Genomic DNA, 23,102 nt, shown 5'->3' on the forward strand with positions numbered 1-23,102 from the left:
ATTGCCACAGCGCCACAACTCAGCACTACTGTACTGTATAAAAGCAAAGCAGTCTCTTCAAAATCATACAATAGATGTTTGCCTGCACTATAGCAGCAATGCAAACAATGTTGCAGGAAAAGGTGCTATTAGTGAAGCTGTACTATCAGAACAGCAACAATGCAGCTACAGAGAGTTCCAGCGTCAGAAGCACATAAGGCGTGGACCTATGACTGTGCTGTCCGCAAAATGATTGCAAAATTTGAAGCGATAGGACATCTTGGTGTTCAACCAGGTAGAGGTCAAAACCGAGTGGACTACTCTCGAGGTGAAGATGTGGCTATGGCTGTCATGGATTTATCAAGTCAATCTTTGAAACTTGACTTTCTCCAGTCCAACATTCTTAACAGTGAGGTAATTTTCCTTGGTAATTTTAATGTTCACAACTCAGCTGGCTTCCGTTTTCTAGTCATACTGACTCAGCTGGTCGAGATGCTGAGGCTTTTGCAATTACTAATAACCTTCAGATTGTTCATTTACCTACAAGAATACTGGACAATCCTATGCATACAGCCAAAACGCTTGATCTTTTTCTTACAAATAACCCTTCTAAGTACATGGTCAAAGTGAGTGGTCCTTTAGGCTGCACCTCAGATCACAATGTGGTGATTGTCTCTTACCCAATGTAGCCTTTATCTCATATCTTTATCTCTTACATCAGAAGCTTCAAAACTTCTGATGTAAACGTTTGCTCAGATCGTGTCAGTGAAATTATTCTTGTAGGAATGGAATCCTTTATCCCACATTCCACTTTAAAATCTCATCCTTGATCTAAACCTTGGTTTTCCAATAAATGTGGCAAAGGCTGTTCAAGAGAAGAATGTTGCATATCGTAATTAGCTTGTTTCCATTTTTTTAGTTTCATTATCTGCCTACACAAAAGCTCGCAACAATTGTAAAGCAGTTATTAATCAATCCAAACTAGATTTTGAACGGGCTAAGAGTAGAAAACTTGCTTCTTGCTTTATGGTAGCTAAGAATTCTAGTCCCTTGCCAAAGTTATTGGCCACAACTTTTGCCCATCTCTGCTCCCACCTCTGTCGAAACCAGATGGTTCTGTTGTCACTTCAGCCAAGAATAAAGCTGACCTGCTAGCATCCCATATTTCTTCCAACTCATGTATTAATGATCTTGGTAAAACCTCCCAACATGCTCCATTCAATACCTCCTGTGGTCTTCTGTCAAAATGATGTCTGAAGGATTTTGACGAATTTTGATGCTAAGAAAGCTCCAGATCCTGATGGTATTTCTCCACTTGTTCTTAAAACCTGCGCTCCTGAACTTATTCCAGCTCTTTTCCGCCATTTTTCACTTTCTTATTCCAAAAGTGTTTCTCCTTCAGGTTGGAAATTTTATCATATCCAGCCAGTTCCCTCCAATTACCATCCTATTGCAATTACTTCTACTCTTTCTAAAGTAATGGAGAAATCAATTAACTGCCAACTCTTAAAACTATCTAGAAACCTTCCATCTAATCAACAATTGCCAGTGTTGATCCACTGGTGATATTCTGGCTTATGTTACCCATTTATGGACAAATTCAATGGAAAAGTTCAGTGAAACACAAGCAGCTGCTCTTGACATCTCAAAGGCTTTCGATCGTGTTTGGCATAAAGGTCATCTAAACAAGCTTCCATCTTATGGTTTGCCAACTGTTTTTTGTAATTGGTTAACTTTCAAGACCCAAGTGTGGTACTAAGTACTATAGGTTCTAATACCTCTCGTCTTTGGAGTTTTTATATAAAAAAAAAATCTCCATGTGGTAGTGCAAGTGTGCCAGCTATTTCTCGTGAAGTGGACATGCCGTATTCCACTGTAAGGCTAGTAATGTGTCAGGTGTTGCAGTACTATTCTTACAAGATGCACATGCTACAGCAGCTAAAGCATGGTGATGCAGATATTCGTTTCACATACGCACTGCAGTTTCTGGCACAAATGACACTGGATATCATTTGGCCATGGAACATCCTTTGGAGTGATGAATCCCACTTCTGCTTAAATGGACAAGTGAATACGCACAACTGTCGCATTTGGGCAACAGAAAACCCTCAAGTTATCCAAGAGGCCCCATTGCATTCTCCTTCTCCAAAAGTGACACTGTGGTGTGGATTTACAGCCACATTCATGATTGGGCATATTTTTTTTAACAGGTAACACCGACTGGACCCAGCACCTGTTCCGTCACATCCACCGTTGTGTCCAAAGATTGCTAAGGTAACACTTTACAGACAAATCGATCACCAGCCGTTGTTTCTAGACATCTTGGTCACCCCAATCACTGGACCTCACCCCATGCGACTTCTGGTTGAGGAGTTTTTTGAAGAACTAGGTGTATCGGGAAGGATGACAAACTCTGGCAGAGCTGAAGGACAGCATTAGCGTCATGTGCTGACTATTCCACTTGACATGTTACGTTCTGCCGTAGAAAATGCTTTTCTTCGAATGGAAACTGTTGTTGACCAAAATGGAGGACACATTGAACAATTGTACTTGTAAGAGATAACACACGAGTGGTTGTAAAGCAAAGATCAAATGCAGCCCTCTTGCAGCTGCAGGAGTGGGCACAAATGCACATGCTCAAAATATCGCCTGAAAAAACCAAACAAATACTTCTAAAAGGCAATTTGGACATAAGAAGACGTCCACAAATCAAAATTAACACAACCACTATAAAAATGATAACAGAACTAAAATATCTTGGAGTGGTATTGGATTCAAAATTAACTTTTTACCCCCATTTGATCTACTTGGCGAAGAAAGTGAGAAATTATGCAGGTATGATTGCCAAGATCAGTCAAGCAGACTGGGGGCTTGAAAGAAAGACCCTGGCAATCATATACTGTGCAATGTTCCTACATGTTATCATATATGGAGCCGGTGCGTGGTTCACCCGCTCAGCCATAGTAAGAAATAGGAATAAATTAGAATCGATACAAAGGACAATACTTCTCACTATTAATAGAGCATGTCGCACAGTAAGCACACCTGCGTTACAGTTGCCGGCTGGAGCTCTCACACTTTATCTGGAAGTAGCCAAAAGAGGACTGTATTATAGATTTAAAAAGGGCATACCTACAGAAATTCTGGGGATAGCCCTTGATACAACCAACACCTTCAAAAAAAAAAAAGAATAGCCACAAAGCTCCATTAGTTATGGGAAACAAAGTGGGAGCAGGAAACCAGGGGTCTGGTTTCCTGCTCCCACTTTTGGTAACCAGAGGTCTGGTTACCAAAAGGTTTCTGGCATGGGTGGCAATTGTTTGCCCAAAGCCACCTAAGTGGTATGCCCCTGGACTTTTTGCAACATTTATATTAACAGGTCACGGCTTCCTAAAGGCAAAACTAACCTCCTTAGGGCTGACTGATGACCCAAACTGCGCCTGCGGCAAGAGTGAAGACTGGGCACACACTGTATATGAATGTATGATTTATGACATCCTCACAACAGAGCTAATAGCACAGATTGTCCCCTTCCCAGGGAAGAAGAACATCTGTTCATCATAGAAGAGGAAAATTATAAAGCCTTTACATCTTTCACACAGAAAGTATTTGAAATGCACAGTACTATCCAAAGAATGACAATTCAGCCCCCTGGCAATTAAACAATAATCGAGAGTTAAAATTGCCCAAGTTTCCCACTACGCCCAGATGATGACTTAAAAACTGTCAGGATTGCAATATTCTGCACCCTGACAGAAACCTGACATGACAAAACTGCCCAGGACTACCCTGTCATGTGTAGGAACCTGGGGCCCCACACCAAATAAGTAACTGTGTAGGGGAGGGAGATGTACAGGCAACCAGGGAAGCAGATTAGCTGAAAAATATCAGTAAGCTAGTAGAAAGGGGATGCAATGTAGAATGAAAAAGAATGAATGAGAATGAAAAACAGAATGAACAGGCTGGGCACTGAGTGAACTAGGAATTATGATAAAAGGAAATAAATGGCAGTTTTAGTGAAAGAAAGAGTGACCTAGCACGAGGGAAAGAGAGAGTGAATGGGAGAGAGTGAATGGCAAATGTAATTAGCCGAAAGAATACAAAGTTAAAAATAACTTACATTGCTTTATATATACTAACAAACATTTACTAACACAAACACTATCACTGCATTCTCCCCTGCCTGCAAAAAATTGCGGCTTGGCCTGCACAACAACTGAAGAATAATAGTAAGTAGAGTGCCCAGAGAGGGCAGTGCAGAAAGCAAGATTTGAATAAATGAAATGAAAGCCAGAAGAATGAAAGAAAGTGTAAGTGTGTGAGAAAAAGAACACAAACCATAAATGCGACAGTTAAGTACACACTAACCCTAGTTTAAATTTACGCTACACATCACTGTATCCCCCCCCCCCCCGGTGTGTGAGAAAAAGATGAACAAGTGTGAGTGAGAAAAAAATAAAAAGAAAAAAAAATAAGTGTGTATATATGAAACTTGGAAGAAGAGAGGAGAAAAAAAAAAAAAAGATATACACTAGACTCCCGCTAGTCCGAACTAATTGGGACCGAGCCCTGTTCGGATTAGCAGAATTTCGGATTAGCCGAATAACTGCAATAATGCAGAAGCAAGCAGTAAAACAGGTCTGGTTTATTAAGGAATGAATGTATAGTAAGCCTACTAGCGTTTGTACGCGAGCGTAACACACCGGAAGCAAACCCCCCCCTCCACGCTATGACTAATTGCACGCGACATTGTGCATTAAACGTGAATGTTTATATCTTCGCTCTACATTACATTTTATAGTTTAGTTTAGTTCAGTCTGCTGCCACAACGGCCACGAAACGGAAACACACAACGTGTACGTTGAAAGATAAGCTGGAAGTTTTGAAAAGGCTGGACAAGGGGGAAAGTGCAATGAAATTAGCAATAGAGTTTGGAGTGGGCAAGGCCACAGTAACTGACTGGAAAAAAAACCGCGCAAAGATCGAGCAGTTTTGTACCTCTACTTCAGAAAAATCAGTTGAAAATCGACAAACAGTAAGGCCCTCAACGTTTTACAAGCTTGATGAAGCCTTATTCACGTGGTTCACTCAGGAAAGAGGAAGGGGAACACCCCTAAGTGAACCTCTTGTTAGAGAAAAGGCCATTCATCTCAACAAACTAATGAAAGGTGATGAATCATTTAGTGCGAGTACCGGTTGGTTTGATCGCTGGAAGAAGCGCCATGGGATTCGCCAGCTAACGATCACCGGGGAGCAATTATCAGCTGATCATGCTGCAGCAGCAGAGAAATATTTGGGTGAGTTCGCTGATTTGGTACCACATTATTCACCTCAGCAGATATATAACGCTGATGAGACAAGTTTAAATTTTAAGGCTTTGCCCACAAAAAGTCTAGCATCTCAACAAGAAATGCGTGCCCCAGGTTTTAAAATGAATAAGGAGCGAGTGACGTTGATAGCTTCTAGTAATGCTTCAGGAAATCACAAGCTACCTTTGATGATGATCGGTAAATCAGCGAAGCCGAGAGCTTTTAAAAATATGAACATTAACAATCTTCCAGTTCATTATAAAAGTCAAAAAAAAGCTTGGATGAATAGACAGCTTTTCATTGAGTGGTTTCATAATCAATTTGTCCCAGCAGTGAAACGTTTCAGCAATGAAAATGATTTGCCACCCCGTGCCATTCTCCTCATCGACAATTCTCCTCTCCCACCCAGACGTTTCCGAGTTGACATCAGGGGATATAAAGGCAGCTTTTTTACTGCCTAATGTAACACCGTTATTACAGCCTATGGACCAGGGGGTGTTACAGTCTATCAAGCTTACATACAAAAAGAAATATCTTAGGTCCTTGATAGAAGATAACACCAATTCACTTTCTTTACATGAGAAAATGAAACAAGTGAACTTAAAAGATGTTGTATATTGGGTTGCTGAGTCGTGGGAGGGTGTAACCGAGCAGTCCATACAAAGATCATGGAAGAAATTATGGCCCTCTCTCAGCTTTGTCGATAGCTCTGACGAAAATAATGACATAGAACAATTAATTCAGCTCATACAGGAAATTCCCGGGTGCGAGGAAGCAATAGAATCTGACGTTAACGAGTGGATTGCAGCGGATGGAATAGGTCATGAAAACCTGTCGGATGAGGACATCGTGGCAGCTGTCACCCAAGAAGACTCCAAGCAGAATGATGACGGGAGTGATGACGAGCCCGGTGTTTCTGCGGAACAACTTGTGTCGCACACAGACGCGACAGCGGCCCGTGACCTCGCTTTACGCTACTTAGAACAACATCCCAGCGCTACACCGGGACTACATGTTTATGAAGCGGTGGCGAAACATAGCATCATCTAGCCGATTTTCATCATTACATCAAAAGAAACTAACAGAGTTTGTTACTTCTGAAAAATGACTTTTGCTCCTGTTTTGGTGTGTAAGTATAGATCTGTAATTTTAATAGGCCATGTCAAACACTGATTTATTAATTTTGTATTAGTACAGTACTACAATAAACTACAATTGTTTTGTGGAATTCTAAATGTTTTTGTACCATTAATGCCATTTAAATTTAACTGGAAAATACAAAAAACGTATATTTTGCGAACTAAAAAATTTCCTCTCCACCGACCGAAACGTGTTCGGATTAGGCGAATGTTCGGATTAGCGGGAGTCCACTGTATATATATAAAATACAGTCAATTAGTGCATTTTGGCCCGATTAAGCGGCTGCCCCAATTATCCGAAGTTTCACGTAAATAGTTAAAAATACGACCCCCCCCCCCCCTTACAATTGGTTCACTGTACAATATATACATACTAACTAGTTGACATTTCTGTTCACTGACATTTGTGGGTGGGGTTAAAAATTTAAAACAGTAAAAAGATAAGCAATCGATAACAAAGAACATGGCACACAAATTGCAAATAACACAAGTGCAAGTGAGAACGGAGTAATAAGTTACGAAGCTTTAAAAATAGGAATGAAGAGAAGATTCTGAAAATTAATTTTTTATACAATTGAAGATTCCATGTTAGTGTAAACACATTTCGCATAATAACCCACAGAATTCCAGCTGTCGGTATTATTGTAAATTCAATAAGATCAAGTTTACTATCTGTTTACAATAAACAGTGACTGCTAATTGTTTTTACTGTTTTATGTTTGTTATTTGGTTTTTAGGAGCATTAGCAACTAAGGCCATATTGCTCCTGGGATATGCGGTGGTCATTTCCTAACCTTACTGCATCCTCCGTTTTTGGTGGTCACAGGCTCGAGCTTTGGTCTAATCAAGAAGCGTGTGCTACACACTGCTGCTCCTGCCCACCTGGCTAAGGAGGCGCCTATTGTTTTATGGTTGTGACCTCCAGAAATCCAATCGAACCACATGCTGCGGTCTCCTGCCCCGATTAAACGAAGTAAACCCTGGCTATTTTCTTGATTGTGTTCTGTTTTTTTAAGATTTGCCCCAAATAAACGTCTGCTCCGATTAACCAGTAGCCCAAATAACCGGAATCCACTGTATAAGAAAAAGAAAAAATAGAATGCAAGTAGAGTGAGAATGCAGATTATGAATGAAGTAAATGTGTGTCTCTCCCACCCCTTCGTCTGGTGAGTTCCCCACTGCCAGCTAACACATCCTATCCCCGGAGCAGGATGGGCAGCTTGACCTTCCTACCGGATTCGACACTACTTGGACACGACAATCATCAGCGATGAAGACATTCTGCGGCTTTGCTGCTGAAATGCCATTGGCAATCTGAACTGGGTACTCTAACCCAGTTCCCTTTAAAACCCCATCTCCGGGTGGGGGAGGTCTCTGTCTCCTCTCCTCCCTGCCTCCCCCTATACTTCACCTGGTGGGCTCGTCTCAACTGACTTCTTTGGGGATGCCTACTCTATCGTCCCTATCCTTCTATCTGTTTTCTCCCCAGTCTTCAGTTTCCCCCCTCACTAAACTGACCAAGTACACCCCTTAACAGGGGTATACTTGGTCGCCAAATTCTAATCAACGTCTAAATAATCTACTAGGTACCTGACTTGCCTCCTCGTGGCAAAGTGTGGGCAACAGTGGTTCCAATACGGGCCCAATGGCTAAATGGTCAGAGAAATAACAGAACATAACACTACACAACAGACAACTCCACACACTTTTTAAATCTGGCCTCCACAGAGGTTTTTTTTTTTTTTTTTTTTTTTTTTGTTAGCACATCGGCTTCTGTGGCCATAATGCACCTCCCAAAGTTTTTGCATTATCTACTCTGATCCACGCCCGAGGCGGGATTCAAACCAGCGACCTTTGGGTTGCCAGGCAGGCATTTTACTCACCCAGCTAGCCCGGCCAGCTACACACACAGAGTTCTGTGTCACTCGCAAAGAATACAATGCAGAGATGGGGGAAAACCCCTGGTGCCATCATACAACTAACACACTTTACACTTTGAACAATTGTAGTGCCGTTCAAGTGATTTGTATTGCCACAGCACCATATAGTGACAAATTTTTTTTTTCCAATAAATGGCAAGCGCATTCTTTATTGTACCTGTTGTCCAAATTTATCTTCAGTACAAGCCTTAGAACTCGCTCCAGAGCCCTCTCCATAGGAATACTTTAATTTTAACAATCCTGTACTATATGCATTTTTATTTAATTTTATTTTAATTAACTTTTATTTTACAGGTACCTATTTAATTTTTTTCATTGTTAATACATCTGATGTGGTCAACAGATTATACTCTAATCCACTCCATTTATACTCTAATCCACTTATTTATATTCCATTATGGTAGTTGGCTATTTCTGCTATTACTTGCAGTGCCCCTTGTCCAAAATCCATACCAATTTTTTAATTATCATTCTTTTCAAGCCGTTATTACTATTCACTAAAACCACTTGTTATTAATACATTATACAGTGGATTCCAGTTATTTGGGCCACCGGTTAATCGGGGCAGCCGTTTATTTGGGGCAAATCTTAAAAAACAGAACCCAATTAGATTATAGCCACGGTTTACTTCGCTTAATTGGGACAACATGCATTTCAATCGGGGCAGGAGACCACAGCACTGGAGATTACTCTATGATTGTCTCCGACCGTACCAAGTGGTTCGGTCGGATTACTGGAGGTCACAACCATAAAACAATAAAAACAATTAGCAGTCACCTGTTTATTGGGCCTTTCTGTTAGCGCAATCTATCATAAACGGATAGTAAACTCGATCTTACTGAATTTGTGATAATACCGACAGCTGGAATTCTGTGGATTATTATGGTGAAATGTGTTTACACTTCCATGAATTCTTCAATCATAAAAAAATTAATTTTCAGAATCTTCTCTTCATTCCTATTTTTAAAGCTTTGACATAGCTGAGTGGTCGGGAACCAGAGTGCAGAGCACACATTCCTTGAGTGGACCAGGGTTCAAGCTCGTGACTACTAAATACGATAAATATTGGTATTGACGATTTATTATAAACTTTACTGACTTGGTGGTCGTGCCGGAGTATAAACAGAAAACTTGTTACGCCATTCTCACTTGCACATATCGTGTTACTCGCAATTTGTGTGTGCCGTGTTGTTTGTTATTGATTGCTTATCTTTTTACTGTTTTAAATTCTAACCCCCACCCACAGATGTCAGTGAACAGAAATGTCAACTAGTTAGTATGTACATATAACAGTACATATTAATTATTCCGATTATCACGTATATTCTTCCAATTTTCACGTATCATTTAATTTTTTAATAAGTGTGTGTGTGTGTATATATACAGGGTGATTCACTACCAGTGCGACAAACTTGCAGGAGGTGTGGGGGGGGCACAAAGACGAATCGGAATCACATAGCATTGCAGGGTCCAAATGCCTTCGTCATGTGGTAGAGGGCGTTGAACGGGAGGTCGCGTGAACAGCGATCCCGCTGGAAGTCAGCATTTGCGAACTGGTTCCCGAGGCAGTAGGATGGACGAGTATTCAAACGTTGAACTGGCCGACATGCACCTCAAGTATGGAGCTGCAGACTGTAACAGGTGCGCCACTCTGCCCTTGTACCAGGAACATTTCCCTCACGGGCGTGCTCCTCATCATATGATTTTCGCACGTGTGCAGAGAGGGTTACGTGAGACTGGTTGTTTCACGAGGTGTACCATGAATCGAGAGCGAACGACGAGGACGCCAGACAATGAAGAGAATGTCCTACGTCTTGCAGAAGGCAATCCAAATACGAGTACTCGAGCGATAGGCCAATGATTGGGTATTTCCCAATCCACTGTATGGAGGATACTGTCAACAAACCAAATGAGTTCATACTGTCCAATCACTGGAGCCTGTGGATTATCCACTCCGGAGGACTTTTGCTACTTGGTTTCTTCAACAGAAACGGTTCGCAAATCGGACCCTGCAATTCTATGTGATTCCGATTCGTCTTTATGCCCCTTACACCTCCTGCAAGTTTGTTGCACTGGTAGTGAATCACCCTGTATATATATACAGGGTGTCTCAAAAATATTGGTTCAAACGTTTAGGGAAGGTAGGTAATATCTAAAGGAATGTGAATTGCATAGGAACCAATAACCGGAAACGTAACGGGAAAGTAGTAGCAGAGGCGCAAGAAACAGAAATGACACAAGACAGTAATTAGTGGCAAACATTTATTTGACATAATATTAACAATGGAGTATGAGATGGATGCATTTCATGATGTTACAACAGATGCTCGAAGGTTCCACCATGAGACGCGATGCATGCATGACACTGACGCAGCATGGATTGGCGGACACTGTCGAACACATCCGGAGTTTCTTCGACAGTAGCAGCAGCGTAGATGAGTCTCGCCACGAGATCCATTTCTGTCTCCACAGGCGATTCATACACGATAGATTTGAGGGCCCCCCCACAGAAAGAAATCAAGGCTCGATAAATCAGGTCAGCCTAGGGGGCCAGGCAACGGGTCCACCACGGCCAATCCATCGACGCCAAAACGCCTATTCAAATGATCACGAACACACCTTCCATAATGGGCAGGCGCCCCATCATGTTGAAACCAAATGCTGCATCTCACATTTGCTGGAACATCATCAAGTAACCCTGGTAGAACTTGTTCAAGAAAGATCTGATATTTAGCGGAGTTCATGCGGGATGGTAACAGGTATGGGCCGACTAAGCAGTCACCGACCATACTTGGCCACACATTTATTGCGAAGCGATGTTGTGCAACATGGGGGGCACACCGTGTGGGCCCTCTGCTAATCCATATACTAGGTACATGTCTGCCAGCTCACAGTTCGTATATCGATGCATGCTCTTCGTGCAGCGACTACTGCTTGAATGAGTAAACCAGAAATTTTCCCTCTCACAAACTGATGAACAGCGCTGTGTACCGACTTACGGTGACGTTTCCGGTTATGGGTTCCTATGCAATTCACATTCCTTTAGATGTTACCTACCTCCCCTAAACGTTTGTACCAATATTTTTGAAACACCCTGTACACACACACTGTTTTATATATAAATACATAATTGATACACTATAGTTTGCTAGCTGGAGGGTACAGGTTTTCCAGGCCGTAATACAACAAGAAAGCAAAGTGAATCATATCCAGGCTAGAGGTATCCAAAAAATCAGTCCAGGCTAGAGGTATCCAAAAATACACATATATATCTCAGCGTCTATAAGGTGTATTAAAATAATTTTTTCGTTATTATTCAGAGCAACTCAGATAGTTTTTATGAAAGTTATTAAAGTTCAATATGGGCATCTTTTGTAGCTCGACATATATCAAAACAATACTCAAGCTCTTGTCAAGTGTTTTCCAGCATCTGAGGCATTATTAGAGCAACTGCTTCAACGATATGCTGTTTCAAATCGTCCAAGTCCCGAACTTTTTTCTGGTACACACAGTCTTTAATAAAGTCCCATGCAAAAAAGTCCAATGGAGTCATATCCAGAGATCTAGGCAACCAGGCAGTTGAACCTCCTCTTCTGATTCAATGTCAAGGAAAACTGTTGTTCAAAAACGTGGTAACATCTCGATGGAAGTGTGGTGGAGCACCATCTTGCTGAAACCTGGGAGAATCTGTGGGACAGCAAAGATCTGTGTCCTGTCACTGTAGGCACTATGAAAAAAAAAAAAAAAAGGACCAATGATGCCATTTTTGTGCACTCCTAAGAAGATGACTTTTAGTGTGTCCCTTTCATTTTCGATCCCTTGGTGAGGATTCTCAGTACCCCAAAGGCAGCAATTGTGTCTGTTAACTTTCCCGCAAATGTGAAAGGTTGATTCATCACTGAATAACAACAGATCAAGATAATTGGGACTGTCATCAATATGGCTGATTATCCCAGCAGCAAAATCAGCTCTTAAGCGGTTATCATCTGGCTTAAGGTGCTGAAGAAGTTGAAGTTGTATTCATGCAAACAGAGATGTTTGTGAACAATGTCGTGAACTGTTGAACGAGGAATCTGCAGTTCATTACTAGCCAGTTTAACTGACTTATGTGGGCTACTAGAGAATGACTCACACATCCAATCCGCAATCTCATTGGTCACACACTTTTTCGGGTGTTTCCCAGCTTGCAAAACCAAACTTCCCATCTCTTTTAGAGTCTTTCCCTTCCATTCCCTTCATGCACGCATAACTGATTGAAATTCAACTAACCAAAGCACACGCTGTACCTTCTGCTGTGGCATCCACATCTCAATTGAGGGACTGAGGCAATAGCCATTCTTATGCTGGTTTTGCGCATGTGTGACTACCGCTGACATGCCTGCACCAGTGACCTTGACAATATGATGAAACAAATCTTGGAGAGATTTCCTATCGACTGTGCTTTCATTTGAGAAAATATAATGAGTGGATTTTGCATTATAAGCTGTTATTTTTGGATACCTCTAGCCCAGACACCCCTGTACATAATATACATAGCTCTAGGACCTATGAATCTGAAACCACAATTTATGGTTGTTAACTTGGTGCTAAATTGATTGTTAAATTGATGGGTTCTGGAAGGAGTTTTTTGAAGTTAATTATATTTATAGCCTTCCTAAAGTGGTACTTCAGGTAAGTGATAGGGAAATTATTGTGGACCAGTTTACTGTACAATGCTTTAATGTTTGCTGCACAAATTGTACTTTTATTACAAATGGAAGCAATCCTGAGGCATTGGGATAGAATGATATTTGCATGTACTGATTTAGATATGTTGGATTCTCAGTTTGTAAGGCAGACCATGTTGAAGTTAAAAGCGTCTCTTTTGTTATATACGTTTATATCTGTAGTATTGTGGAATATTTCTATTTTGAGATCCAGGGAATTTTCCATGGTATCTGAGATAGTTTTTTCCAGTGCAAGTTCTTCTGGATATAGTCTGCTGTAATGCCGAATGAAATTTCGACAGTTAAATACACATAAATCATCAATGTATCTGAACATTAAGAGGTTATCTGGAAATGTGTTTTCTGCTGAATATAGGTAAAGGTTTGCAATTATACATGATACTGGACTTCCCGTAGGGGTGCCTTTCACTGCCAGGTATAATGAGGTTCTGTTGTATACATAATTTTTAAAAATACATTAGGGAATCCCAGTAGGATACTACTTGGACATGCATTTTGGTGTTCCACATATAGTTTTTGAGAACTTCTTTTAAATTGTTGAGATTGATAATTCTGAGTAAGCTATTAAAGTCAAATGTTTCTATTTGTGTTATATTGTTATTTTTTATGGCATTTATAATGGGTAAAAAGGTAAACTGCAGCCATTATCAACCCACTGCAGGATGAAAGCCTCCTCAACAATTCATGCTGAGGGAAATGGACCATAATCTGCCACGCTGGTCCAGTTGGCAGATCGACCGTATTTAGCAGTCAGGGATTTGAACCCCGGTCTACTCAAAGAGCGCGTGCTATTGCACCCATGCTCCTGACCTGTAATTATATGTGTCACCCTTAGATCCCCCTTTGTGAATGGGAATACATTTGCACATCTCCAGTCTGTGTGGACTTCGTCTGAGTCCAAGAATGCTCTCATAATTATGGCTGACGGTTTGCTCACTTCCTTTGACACCTCCTTTAATATCACTGATAGATCCCATCTGCCCCAACAATAACTTCAACAATTTCTCCTCCACTTTTCTCTCAGTTATTACAAAATCATTTAGCATCCTGTTACAGTTTGATAAACTTCTAGCATTTTCCTCCCTTAATAACTCCTCGTGTGAATGTAGTTGCAAAATACTCATTCAGATTATCAGCTATCAGAGCAGGATCATCAACAATCGAACCACCAACATCAAGTGGACCAATCTGATTCATTCCTTCCTTCTAGAGTTTACGTAAGTAAAGAAGTGCATTGTTTTTATTTACATCCTTTGCCAAGGATTTCTCATAATCAGCTTTCGCTTGCCTAACTTGCTTTGTGACTTGATTACAGGCTAACTTATAACTGCCATAGGCTTCTGTGTCACTTGATAATTTATATGCATTTTTATTCTTTGCCACAAGTCTCATTAGTTCATTTGACATCCATCTGCAAATTCTTTAAACATGAATAAGCACTGCTGATAACCAAATCAAGAGTATTGCCGTTTCTTGAACAAGTTGCTGCAAAAAACAATCATCCAATAAATCCACAAAAGTCTTACTAGTGTGCGAGTGACCAATCCACAAGTTCCAGTCAATATCTGGGTAGTTAAAATCCCCCGTTATAACACAATCTGATTTACTGGCCCATTCTATTTCTCTGTACAACTGTTCATTGTACTCATTCGAGTCATTAGGCCTATAACACACTCCTACTCTCATTTTTGCTTTCCCAGTGCTTATGTTACAACAAACTGACACGACATTGCACTGTACATCTATGTCAACTGGATGCACTTCCTTAGATTTTATGTTTTTCTTAATTAACAGCATAACCCCTTCTCCTTTCCTATACTTTCTATACACATTGTACTCTTCAAATTCCAATTCTGCACAGCTTATATCTGTGTGACACCATGTCTCTGATATCCCAACTATATCTGCCTTTGATGTCTTGACCAGCATTTCAAATTCATCAAATTTATTTTCTATACTTCTAGCATTGGTGTACATGCAAGTATACATGCACCTATTCTTATTCTTAGTTACCTTAACACAGCCAATGTATTTATGTGTTTCATGATGACTCCCACCAGTCCCCAAAACCCCCAACACTCCACCCTCCAGGCCACTGCTCATTCTAATTTTGTTTTTTTTTTATTCTGTTTTTTGATTTGACTTTTTTTATCGGTAGGTTGGGCCGAAACTTAAAACCTAGTGATAAAATATCTCTAAGTTCGGGGTACAGGATTATATTTAAGTCACCAGTTATAATGTGGTTATGATTAGGGTCTACGTATCTGCGGAAAGAAGGCCTCTTGCCAACACATATATCTAGTCCACTGCTAATGTTGTGAAGGTTGGTAGCTGTTATTTTGTAATTACATGCTTTTAGACCAAATGGTCTAGCACATTTAAATCTGATATTAATATTTATGTTATTAATGGGTAGCAGATCATTACATAGTTTGACCGTTTTATGTATATCCAAATTATCCATTATTTTGTTTTGAAAATATAGAACGAATATAGAATTTTCTGGTTGCTTGTTGGTATGCAAAATTTTGATTCTGAATTTGCTAATGTCTTGTATGATATGCATAAGGTGACTAGATATAAAGTCATAATTACTGGCTTTCCTGTTTAGGGATTTGAGTGCACTAAGTTTAATACTGAAAAGTGTATTATGTATTGAAGTAATGTTTATAGGATCAGTGTCCCATATTTTAAATAAATCTATGAAGTTCCTTCTCGGTTGCCCTTAGCTGTTTTTGATTTAGCATATTTTCTTTTGTTTTTTGATTTGTGTAGTTTGGCTATTTAGAACATATTATAAACACAGATATCATTCATATTATTAGTCGTATTTTTGGTTGAATTTGTTATTCAGTCCATATGGGTATAGGGTTTTATACTATAACAAGCAAATCTCTTCTTTCATTACTCTAGTTCTTGTGTTGTTAATTATGTTAAGTACTGAAATAGTTAATTATGTTAAGTACTGAAATAGTTAATTATGTTAAGTACTGAAATTTTGTGTTGTTAATTATGTTAAGTACTGAAAACTTAACCCATAAATTTGAACTACTTACGCAGTTCAAATTTATGGGTTAACTATGGTGTATTTACACCGATATTATATAGTTATATATATAATATACCATATACAGCCAGTTCTCGCTTTATGAGTTCCTGGGTTTACGAGTTTTTTTCCCAAGTATCAACAAAATTGAAAATATGAACATTAATTGCAAAAAATGAATATTAAACATTCATAAATACCGTATTCCAAACCACGTGCGTAGCTATACAATACGGTGTACTCTGCTTTACAATATTAATCAGTTCCAGAGACACCATCGTATAGGAAAAATATCATAATGTAAACCCAATAACACATTGTTTTTTGGTAATTCGTTTCAAGATCTCGAAAGTTGAAATTTTCACTGTGTAACTAAGTTATTTATCGCAAGCCTTTATTAGTATATTATCGTTCAGAAAACCCAACGGCTTCGAAAGGCAAAAATAAATCCTCTCTTCCCATTTACTGGCGATCAAATAGAAAAGCATGGATGACTGGCTCGCTGTTTAGTAACTGGTCAGAGCATTGTTTCGTACCTGAAGTTGATGGATTTCTGAAAAATAAGAATTTATCGTTCAAGGTGCTTCCTTATCTTAGACAATACTTCAAATCGCCCAGTGTCACTTCTCAGTTGCAATCCAAATGTAAAACTTGTGTTTCTTCCTCTGAACACAACATCAATTTTACAGTCCCTGGACCAAGGGATCATTTCGACTTTTAAATCTCATTATCTAAAGAGAAGCTTGGCAAATCTTGTTGATAAAATTGAAAAATTTCTGGATAAAAACATGTGCTAATATTGGGTTGAATTCACAATAATAATAATAGGTATTGAAATAATCGAACAGTCATGGACTGAAATGAAGAAGTCAACTTTGAAGACCTGTTGGAAGAAGCTACTCCCTGAAACAGGAAGTGACTCACAGATCCTAAATATTATTCTAACAGAAGTTGAGAAAATTATTAAACTTTCAAACATTATTGGAGGTGAGGGATTTAGTGATATAGGGCAGGAAGCAGTTTTAGAACATATTCATTCCCATCAGGAGGAATTAAAAAAAATGAGGAATTAAAAGAATTACTAGATTCCAATAAAAATGTTTGTGAAGAAGAAGAAGAAAATGAATAGTAGAAGAAACCTGAACTAAAAAACAAGGATATATCAAAGATTCTAAAAGCAGCCAAGTTCCCGAAGGAGAAGATTCCGACTTTCACACGAGTACGAAAATTAAGAGAGGCATTGATGATATTATGCTTTCTTATGTTGACATGAGAAAGATAGTGACAAAACAGCAACAGACAAAAATTATGGATTTTGTAAGTCATCTTATGAAAATATTCAAAACGATTTTCCTTCCTGAAGCTGACAATGCTTTTCGACTGTATGTCGTGATCACAGGAATGAAAATTACCAAATAGGGTTGAACATGGAACTTAAATACTGATTATTTGTCTTCGGGCATGCACGTAAAGGTCCACGCATCGGAGATCAAATATGGCCGACGAACATTAACAGAATTCTCGTGTAATTTAATTTCTACAGTTTCTGCAATTAATAGTTGCGTATAATTACGTTGGACATTAAATATTTTGGCCTCGTTAAATAAAAAAGTGAGCATGAAAGGCTAATTCTGACGCTGCTGAACGAGAAGCACGAACTGAGGCTTCATGTTGATTTACATGAATATTCAGAGAAAAACGCGTCGAACCTTGGTAAGACGAGTCGCAATCACCGCAAGAAATGTTGTATACTAGGTCATTAATTTGTGTTGCGAACGCAGAAAGAACCGAGCGATTGTTCAGTATAGTGTGTAATTTCCGTATTGGCCTGGCCACAATTTTAAATTCAGTATCTTTAAAGAATCTATTAAGCTGTTTGTGCCACTGTTCAACATATGGGACAGAAAAAGTATTTTTTGATATTACTATTGTTGGTTGGTGTAGTATTGTAAGTCATCTTTGCCATCTATCCTATCCTTAGCCTGTACCCTAATTCGATTTATTGTGGCAGGTTCTTAAACCCCTGTTTAAGAACCTGCTAGTTTATTGTGTTAAATTGGTTTTTAATTATTTTTTACTCTAATATAAGTTTTTCGATTTTTTCATTTTAATTTCTGGAGAGTATCATACGGAAGTGTTCTACGTACTATACTGAGGTAAACTCTCCTTATTATTTTACAAATCTGAGGAAGTAAGTGATGAAAGCATTGATGACGGGACAGAATCTGAAGAGGATTACGTTGAAATAAGAGAAAACTTGGAGTGCACAAAATGCTACATCAGAGGAGCAAAGTTGCAAAGAAGAGGATGAAAAGATACTCTTTCATAGGAAAAGATAAATTGACAAAATGGAAGAAAGTCAACAGATCAAAAAAAATTTGGTGCAGATCTCAAAATCTTCTAACAAAATTACCTGGATTGGTCAAGCAAGAAATGCCAGCATGTCCTCCAAAGCACAGAACTGCCTTATTACTGACAAAATTTTAGATAAAATTGTTGAATACACAAATCAATAAATTCAAATTGTTCGGTCAAACTACAATCAGGAAAGAGATGCCAAATTTACAGAAAAAAATTAGATAAAAGCTTTCACTGGCCTTCTTTATTTAGCTCGAGCACTTCAGAGTAACAAATCAAATCAGAGATTGGAAGAGTTATGGGGAACTGACGGAAATGGCGTTGAAAAATTTCACTTAGTAATGAACCAGAGACAATTCAAGTTCCTCATCGGGTGTATAAGATTCGATGATCGAACAACCAGGGATGAGAGAAGAAAACATGATCGCCCCATAAGAGAGAGATTTTCACTGGATTTGTAAAAAAAAATTGCAAGACTTGTTACTCTCTGGGTCAGAATCTAACTATTGATGAGAAATTAGAGGCTTTCAAAGGAAAATGCGGTTTCAAACAGTATATACCTTCAAAGCCCAACAAATATGGACTCAAAATATATTCCTCGGTAGATGCTAGGGTAGATGGGTTGAGACAATTTCCCATGTAGATCCCTTGTGCAACCCGAAGGTCCACAGCAAATCAATAGACCAGCTGATGTTGTCAAAACCTTTAGCCAGCGGGTGGTTAATTGCTGGAACAATCTTCCATTTGTCGTCATGGAAGTTGATAGGTTAAATAAATTTAAGGAGGAACTGGACAGGCATTTGGAGGGAATAGTGTTATTTTTTTATTATTATTATTTTTTTTTTTTTTTGGCTGATGCTGCATAAGCTCATAAACTTGCTTTCTTGCATCACATGCCACTACTACTACTATGACTCTCATAATCTTGAAATATACGCAGGGAAGCAACTCGAAGGTCCGTAGCAAATTGGCAATAGACCAGCTGATTGTCAAAACACTGGCAGAACCTATCCAGTCTTTTGACAGATAATTGGTTTATTAACAGCAGATAACTGGTTTACGGATGTCAATTTAGTTCCTTCTTATATTGTAATGATAAAAAAGAACAAACCACAACTATCTGTTGAATTTGTGTGAGCCAAGAGCCAACCTGAAAAATCAGGGAAGAAACAACAATTGTTTCCTATGTACCGAAAAAATCAAAGAACATCATTTTGATATCAAAATCAAAGAACGTCATTCTCCTTGCATTTTGATGATGCCATTGACCATGAAACAGGTGATCAGCTGAAACCAGAAATTGTAAAATTTTTTTTAAAATTTATTAATAAATAAACATTTGAAACTCTTGTGTATGTTATTTATGAATAAACTAGAGTGATTTTTAAACAGATGTTTGCGACTTACAATGTGGCGCTAACTTGTTGTCATTGGCCAATGGTGATATTCTATGCCATGCTAAACATTAGCTGAATCAATGCACAAGGGATCTACATGGGAAATGAAACAGAAGTAAAGAGTCGCAGACTCTTCCTCAAGCAACTTTCTGCGGAATTAGTGGCTGAGGAACTTCAACAGAGGAGCCAGGTCCCTCAAATTTCCCTTCAACTAAGGCAGCAGAGTACTGAACCTTATACAAGCACAGAACAGGAGAGCAGTTGCAAGCGATGCGCTAATTGCTGACAAGCAACAAAAAGAACCAGACTGACAAGGTATTCTTGTACAAATTATAAGCAATAACTCTGCTTAGAGCACGCAAAAAAGATTTGTGCATCATGCTCTAAAGAAGCAACGTTCAATGAACAAGATGAAAAATAATTTTTTATTAAAAAATTTGTGTAAAAATAAAAATTTATTAATAAATAAACATTTGAAACTCTTGTATATGTTATTTATGAATAAACTAGAGTGATTTTTAAACATAGTCTAATTTTTCGATATGAAACCTAGTATGTATCTGAGAAATACATTGCAACCAACTATGTTTGTTTTGCTGGTACGTCCAGCAGAGTACTGAACCTTATACAAGCACAGAACGGGAGAGCAGTTGCAAGCGATGCACTAATTGCTGACAGGCAACAAAAAGAACCAGACTGACAAGGTATTCTTGTACAAATTATAAACGATACCTCTGCTTAGAGCACGCAAAAAGGTTTGTGCGTCATGCTCTAAAAAAGCAACGTTCAATGAACAAGATGAAAAATAATTTTTTATTAAAAAATTTGTGTAAAAATAAAAATTTATTAATAAATAAACATTTGAAACTCTTGTATATGTTATTTATGAATAAACTAGAGTGATTTTTAAACATAGTCTAATTTTTCGATATGGAACCTAGTATGTAACTGAGAAGTACATTGCGACCAACTATGTTTGTTTTGCTGGTACGTCCAATGAAGGGTTAAGCAAACAAAATTTAAATTAAAACCATCAAACATATCTGAATAATCCAGTGGGAATGAGGAGACAAATAGAGAGCAGATCATGAGCCTTTAAGTAAAGAAATGGAGCTGTGGACAAAGATAAATATTCAAAGTGAACCAGAAAACTCTCTAACATTTTATATCAATCACAAGAAATTCAACACATCTGATATAGTTGGATAATTACTAAATAATAAAAAGGGGCAACAAGGTAAATGTTTTAATTTCCCATTTCTCTATTCCAATACTAATTTTTTTTTTATTTGTTATTTTACTTTAAAGATTTAGAGTTGATAAAAAAGGTAAAAAATTTTCAAAATGGAAATGAAACGGTAAAATAATATACTTGCCCACATATAAGTCTCCAAGAGTGCTCATCATCTGCATCTTCTCGATAGATGCGAAGGTTCAAATCCTTATCAACTTGATACCAATACATATGTCCTTGTATGTCCCTTCCAATAGGTAGTATTCTTAGAGTTACTGCCTCTTGTTTGTTCACTTCACTTTTAAATTTAACATTACAATCAAACTGAAGCTCCAGCAGACGCTACATAAAACAGTAAAAATACAATTAGAAATAATTCTAGATATCTATAAACAATTTATGATGGTAGAGCACTAAAAATTTTCATTTTTGTAATTTCTAGTTATTTAAGCAAAGACTGGAAAGGTGTTTTAATCTTAGTGATCATAGATGTCAAACTCTTAATTTTTGGAAAGCTGAAAATATTGTAATTTTTATCAGAAAAAAGTAGGAGGAAAGCAGGAGATTTTTTAAAATTCAGACTGCAATTGATATTAAATTTCACTGACAATATATAATTTTTTTTATCAATTAACACAATTAAGCACTTTTTTAAAATAAAATACCACATTCGATACTGCTGTTTTTTTCTTTACTTTTATAACATTGTAACATAAGCCACCACGGCATGATGGTGATTTTTGTAAACATAAATCTAAAATGTGGCTGTGTATTAGTATATCTCATTGAATAATTTATTTTTTATTTATTATTTTTTTTCTGTTTAACAATTTTATGGTAATCACCTTAGATCTAAATTATGGTAGTCACAGTTAAAATTATAAAAAGAACCTTAGAAAAAATATTTATAATATACAGTAAGACCCCTGTATCCACGGGTCTTACTGTATCATCCAAGACCTACCGTGGATGGCTGAAACCACGGATATAAGCAAACACCTGCCGACCCCATATATAACGTGATTTTCTTGTACAATATATACATATAATAAAGTTTAATTGATAAATTAAACACACAGTAAGACATTATCAACATTAAATACGGTAATAATAAAGTACAGCAGGCTCTAGATTTACCGGAATAGGATTAACTGGGCATCAAAATCCAAATAAAATAAAATAAAATAAAAATAAAAAAAATCAACCAGAAATCATAAAATTCAAGTACTAACTTGAATAGGTATAAACAGATATTTTGCAAGTTGTAAATAAGCGACAAGAACCGGTGTTATAAGTCGTCGTTGGAAAGTTAGTGTACCTATTGCCTTGCAACCCCTGCTGTCTTCACACCTATGCTCAAAACAAAACAAAAAAAAAAAAGAGACCAAATGCTTAGTTTGATTTAGTGCGTCACGTCAATTGTTGTGTTCCGTCACACCACAAAAGGACAAATTTTTTTTCGTCATTTATGTCAGAACTTTTTTTTTTTGTTTATAAATCGTGAAAATGATGGGCAAACACAAAAGTTGTGCTTTCAAATTAAACAAAAACTTGAAATTATTCAAAAGTTTGAAAATGACACATTCGTTAAATCTCTAAAGAACCATCATAATGTTGGTGACCAAACCATACACGACATTTCATTTTTTTTCCATGGTTAACCGCAGGTGACTCAATCAGCAGGTATGGGGGCACAACTGTATATGACCACATCACCATTTTTACTATTTAAGAATTCATCACATGACCAAATATTAGTAATAATAGTGGCATATGATGCAAGGAAACAAGCTTAAACAACATCAACAAAAGCACTTTTACATAAAAAAATTGTCATGAATGTTTTGAATTAATGTTGTTTAAAAATTTTTTTTTTCCTTAATCAACAAAACTATACTCATTATAAGAACATATCATTTTTTTTGTATTGGAAACAGCAATATTTTTATATTTTATGTTTTAATCTTAGTAGT

General features: G+C 37.9%; 1 protein-coding gene across 1 annotated transcript in view; it reads right to left on the minus strand.

Annotated features, from left to right (window-relative positions):
* LOC150091724 (uncharacterized) overlaps window positions 1-23,102 on the minus strand; it is a 515,450-nt gene that overhangs the window by 372,516 nt on the left and 119,832 nt on the right. Inside the window, exon 4 of the mRNA XM_090369463.1 lies at window positions 21,272-21,471. Coding sequence (XP_090225589.1) covers window positions 21,272-21,471 — 200 coding nt within the window. The remainder of the gene's footprint in view (window positions 1-21,271; window positions 21,472-23,102) is intronic.

The sequence above is a fragment of the Mastigoproctus giganteus genome, chromosome 1 (genome assembly GCF_048544385.1).
Source record: "Mastigoproctus giganteus isolate SK-2022 chromosome 1, ASM4854438v1, whole genome shotgun sequence".
In the NCBI taxonomy this organism is placed as follows: domain Eukaryota; kingdom Metazoa; phylum Arthropoda; class Arachnida; order Uropygi; family Thelyphonidae; genus Mastigoproctus; species Mastigoproctus giganteus.